Raw genomic sequence first — 5,029 nt, forward strand, 5'->3', positions numbered from 1 at the left:
AAAATGGATGCTCAGCAAAACCTTTTGAAAGCTCCTGCTGCCACAGCGGGATGGTGAAACCATATTGTTGAGCTACTTTTGGTGGCATTAGAAGATGTTTGTTAGTGACTGAATGTACGACAACTATATGACCCTGAGAATCAAACATTGGACGAAGAATGCCACTAATCTTTACACCTATGTAGTACATATCATCTTTTACTAGTTGGTAATTTTTGGATTGTAATGGTTGAAGATTGCCATGTTCATCTTCAAAGAACTGAATATCGATAGGATTAGCAACTTGTGGGCGGGTTGTATCGGCCAACGATGGATTTGTTTCTACAAGAAAAAATATAAATTAATTTTTTCATGATTCTACAAATTGGTAGTGAAAAACAGTCTAGTACTGAAAAGTTTTATTTGGTTAGTCAAGTTACGCTGCATAGATGAGCATATGTAAAAAATGTAATTTTATCACGATGACTTAAAAATACTGTAATTCATTATTAAATTTTTTGAGGCATAACAATTAAAATTTACCAAGACAAACATTTTGTTTAAGGTCGCTCTAAAAATGGCCAGAAACTCAATAATGCTGAAGTCCTCTCAATTTTTTTTCATCAGGTTTGGATGCGATAAATATTCTGCGGTCTCAAACCAATCTTAAAGTGTGTTGCAAAGTTTTAAACAAATTATTTTGATTTCTGAAGTCTATACAAACAAGAATTCATTTTGTAAAGCTAAAAATATAATAATCTCACAAAGTGATTATTATTAATTATTACAATACATTAACAATTAGGAATGTTGTAACTTATTTTTGCTCCCTGGAACCTCAGAATGGATAAAAAATAATTCTTTTCAGTGTGATGCTATTTTCGAATTTAATTTTTTTTTATCTATTGCATTTGAAAATACAAAAACCCAATCTCATATATATTATTATATTTACCAAAAGAATCAGGCAAAAATGCTACATTCAAGAGCAGAGTTCCAAAAATGATGTTCATTTTTGTTAGACAGTAGAAACTAATGACGTTTTATTAGAGCATATACATTAATTGCTATCTCTTTTATTATCCTAATCATTTGGCACATTTGAAAGACAAATGTTTGTATTGCATAGATTGAGAATATATTTCAAAAGACATAAGTCCCTTAATTTACGCCTCTGGATTTTCGAAATTAGCAAAGATTTATGTTTATTGCACTGTTAGATTTTCATGAAGTATATTTTTTATCAAGTAATTACATAATCTTGAGACATATTTCAAGGAATTAAAGGATCTGCTAAATACTTATTGTTTTTAATATGAAACTCCTAATTGCTAAAAAAGATAGCAAAGTTTTTTTGTACTTTTTTACAATAAACTAGGATGAACGCAAAAATTAAAAAACTTATTAGATAAAAAAAAAGAAATATCGTAATTCAAACATCAGATATATTCATTTCATCAAATACATAAGTTTTAAATTATAATTTGATATTGTCGAAAAATTTTCAAGACTTAAAATTAATTATAAAGAATTTCACACATTTATTGTACATTATTATCGCCATGTAAAACTTGTAACGGAATTTATGAGCTACGAATATATTTAGATCATAATTATTAATAATAATAATCAAGTATTAGTTTCACGCTGCCTGACTGATGTAGAACAATCAGTATTAGCTTGTATCTGAGTCCATCTGGATGAAGTAGAAGATTGAGAATTAGCCACTGTATTAGGCTATCTGGCCGCAGTAGAAGATTGAAAATTACCTTGTTGCTGACATTGTCTGGCTGATGTAGACAATTGAGCATTATCTTGTTTCTAAAGAACTTCTTGTAGTTGCCACTGTCTGGCTGAACTGAGAGATTAAGCATCATCCTGATGCTGGATTGCAAAGCTGAAGTAGGATAATAATCATTGTTTTGGATTTTAATGGTATCTAACTGAAGAAGAAGATCAAAAATTAGCCACTGTCTGAAGCTGTCCACCTGCAGTAGAAGATTAATAAAAATCTTGCTGCTCGCACTGCCTGGCTGATGCAGATAATTCAGCATTATCGTGTTGCTACTACTGCCCGGCTAAAGCAGAATATTAATCATAAAATTCTGGCTGCCACTGCCGAGCTCAAGTAAAGGATTAAGAATGATTGCTGTTGCTGCTCTCTAGTTGAAGTAAAAGACTAATGATTATCCTGATGCTGCATTGCACAGCGGAAGTAAGTTATTGATCATTATCTTATACTTTTATGCTGCCTAATTGAAGTAGAAAATTCAAAATTAGCAAGCATCCTAGGCTGCCTGGATGAAGCAGAAGAGTTACTTCTGTCTCTTTGCTACCTGACTGCATAAAAATATTCCACATTAGCTGTTTGCTGCAACTCCCTACCTGTATTTGAAGAGTTAGTATTACGTTGTCTTTAAGATTGTCGAGTCGAAATACATGGCCAAGCATTTGCTTAGTGCTATCCCTGCCCGGCTGAAGCATCAGATCGAAGATGTAATTAATGCTTGGTCCTACTAGCTTTGGATTCAAATAGAAGATTGAGAATTAGCACGTATTTGAGGCTGTCTTTCTGAAGTGGAAGATTGAAAATTAGCTTTCATCGACAGGTGTCTGGCTAAAGTATGAAATTGAAAATTAACTTGTATCTGAGGAAGTGCAGTAACAAAGTTGAGCTCTAACTGGTGTCTGTCTGACTGGATGATAATATCTATCTTTATTGGCTAGCCGACGTTGCTTGTACGAACTGGTAGACTTAGTTTTAGGCTGTATCGGAGGCTGTCTGGCTGCAGTCAAAGATTAGGAATTATCTTGTTGTTCGCATTGTCTAATGTAGATAATTAAGCAGTATCTTGTTGCTACTACTGTCCGAATAAACCAAAAGATTGAACATCAAATTCTGACTGCCACTGCCTGAGTGAAGTAGAGGATAATAGATTAATTTTTTGCACTGCCTAGCTGAAGTAGAAGATTAATCATTATCCTGATACTGCGATGCTCGGCTGAAGAAAGATATTGAGCCTTATCTAGTATTTTGATACTGTAGTGTTAGTTCTAGCTTGTTGCTTTCTAACTGCATGTTAATATTGCACATTGATTTTTTGCTACTGCTGTTTGTCTGAACTGAAAGAATTAGTATTTAATTGTCTTTGAGATTGTCTAGTCGGAATACGAGATCGAGCATTAGCTTAGCGCTTTCACTGTCCGTCTGGTTGAAGTAGAAGGCTAATAAGTAGCTCGTATCGGAGACTGTTTTGCTGAAGTGAAAGATTGAGAATTATCTTTCACTGGTTGACGTACAGGCCCTACAGTATAAAATTGAGATCCAGCTTGAGTCTGCCTGACTGAATGATAATATCGTTCTTCCTGTGCTTTCTGTCGCTGTTTGTAGGAACTGGTAGAATCAGTATGAGGTAGTATCGGATGCTGTCTGATGGAATTGGCAAGATGGGCGTCAGCATTTTGTTTCCTGGCTAAACGGAAAGCTTCCAGAAGCTCCACTTGCCACGGCGGTAGGGTAAAACGATATTGTTTAGCTATTCCTGGTGGCATTGGCATAACTTCGTGATCTCTCAGACGCACTATAACCATGTTCCCTTGATAATCAAACATTGGACGAAGAATACCATTAATATTTACTCCAACGTAAAACCGCATATCTCTCACTAGTCGATATTTTACGGATTTTAATGGTTGAAGATTATTATGATCATCTCCGTAGAAAGTTATACCAAGATTGTTAACACCTTCTGGACGTGGTTCATTGGACGGCAAAGGATTTAATTCTACAAGAAGAAAAAAAAATAATCAGGTAGCACTGTGGAGCAGAACAATATTAATTACTAAATAAATTTCGCTAATTTTATATATTAACGAACTAATGAGTGAAGGTGCTCCTTCAAGATTAAAAATACTTAAAGACTTTATTTTTTTTATTTTTTAGGATAACAGTAATAACAATGCTTAGTTTTTTTTATTCTTGAATAACCCAAAATGATTAATAATTTTGTAAATAAATTTAAGAAAAAATGCATAACTTATCTATTTCATAAAAATTATTGATTTTAAAAATAAATTTGATAAACAAAAGCTGGGTTTTTTTATGAATTTTCGACTGGAAAATTCAGTCTTTTCAACAAAATAGATTTTCAATAACTCAGGGGTATCCTTCATTCATGTAGATATAAAGTAAAGTTTACTTAAAGTTTTTTAAAGTTTTTTTTTAAGTTTACCAACAATAATTATTCCTTCTATAAACCATACAAAATAAAATATAAAAAATAAATTTTTTAACTTTGGATTCTAATTAGTTTTAATGAAAAATTTTGTGAGATATCAAATTCAACTGAAAATTCTTTGTTTTGTTTTTAAGTTTATCTCTTTTGGTGAAAATTTCATATTTTTTTTAAATGCCACGCTGCATGAAAATCCATCTGTTGTGTATAAGTATTTAACTTATTTTAGATGATGATTCGTAATTTAAATTCAAAATTTTATTTGTTAGTTGAAAGGTGAATTGTTTTGTTAAAAAATCTTTTTGGTTTTGATTTGAAATTAATTTTTTTACTGAAAATTTAACTATTTAAGTTTTATTTGAAAATCAATTTTTTTTTAATGGAGATAGAATTTTCTGGTTTAAAGTTCATGTATTTTGTTAAAAAATTCCCTCTTTTTAGTCAGGATTCCACTTTTTTTAATTGATCATTTTTTCTTGAACTAAACTGTAATTATTTTTAAATTTAAATATTTTTTATATAAAGTATAAAATATTATGTTTTATTCGAAATTAACCACTTTTTAGTTGGAAAATAAACTAATTTATATTTTTCTGGTTGAAGAATCATAATCTTAGGAACAATTTCAATAATCTTTTAGAAAATAAAACCATTTTGTTAAATGTTGAGCTCTTGGTTGCATTCAAATAATTTAATAGTTTTATTTTTTTCTGTTGAAAATTAATTTTTTATACTAAAAATTCAACGATTCTACTTTTGGTTTAAAACTGAATATATACGATAAATTTTCTACAGAAAGACGAATTTTTCACGAG

General features: G+C 31.0%; 1 protein-coding gene across 1 annotated transcript in view; it reads right to left on the reverse strand.

Annotated features, from left to right (window-relative positions):
• Positions 1–1,505: 1,505 nt before the first annotated feature.
• The window catches only part of LOC117169303, a 4,966-nt gene continuing 1,442 nt past the window's right edge, over positions 1,506–5,029 (reverse strand). Inside the window, exon 2 of the mRNA XM_033355610.1 lies at positions 1,506–3,764. Within this exon, the coding sequence (XP_033211501.1) occupies positions 3,205–3,636 (432 nt within the window). The 5' untranslated portion in view covers positions 3,637–3,764 and the 3' untranslated portion in view covers positions 1,506–3,204. The remainder of the gene's footprint in view (positions 3,765–5,029) is intronic.

This window comes from Belonocnema kinseyi, chromosome 3 (assembly GCF_010883055.1).
Source record: "Belonocnema kinseyi isolate 2016_QV_RU_SX_M_011 chromosome 3, B_treatae_v1, whole genome shotgun sequence".
Classification (NCBI taxonomy): Eukaryota; Metazoa; Arthropoda; class Insecta; order Hymenoptera; family Cynipidae; genus Belonocnema; species Belonocnema kinseyi.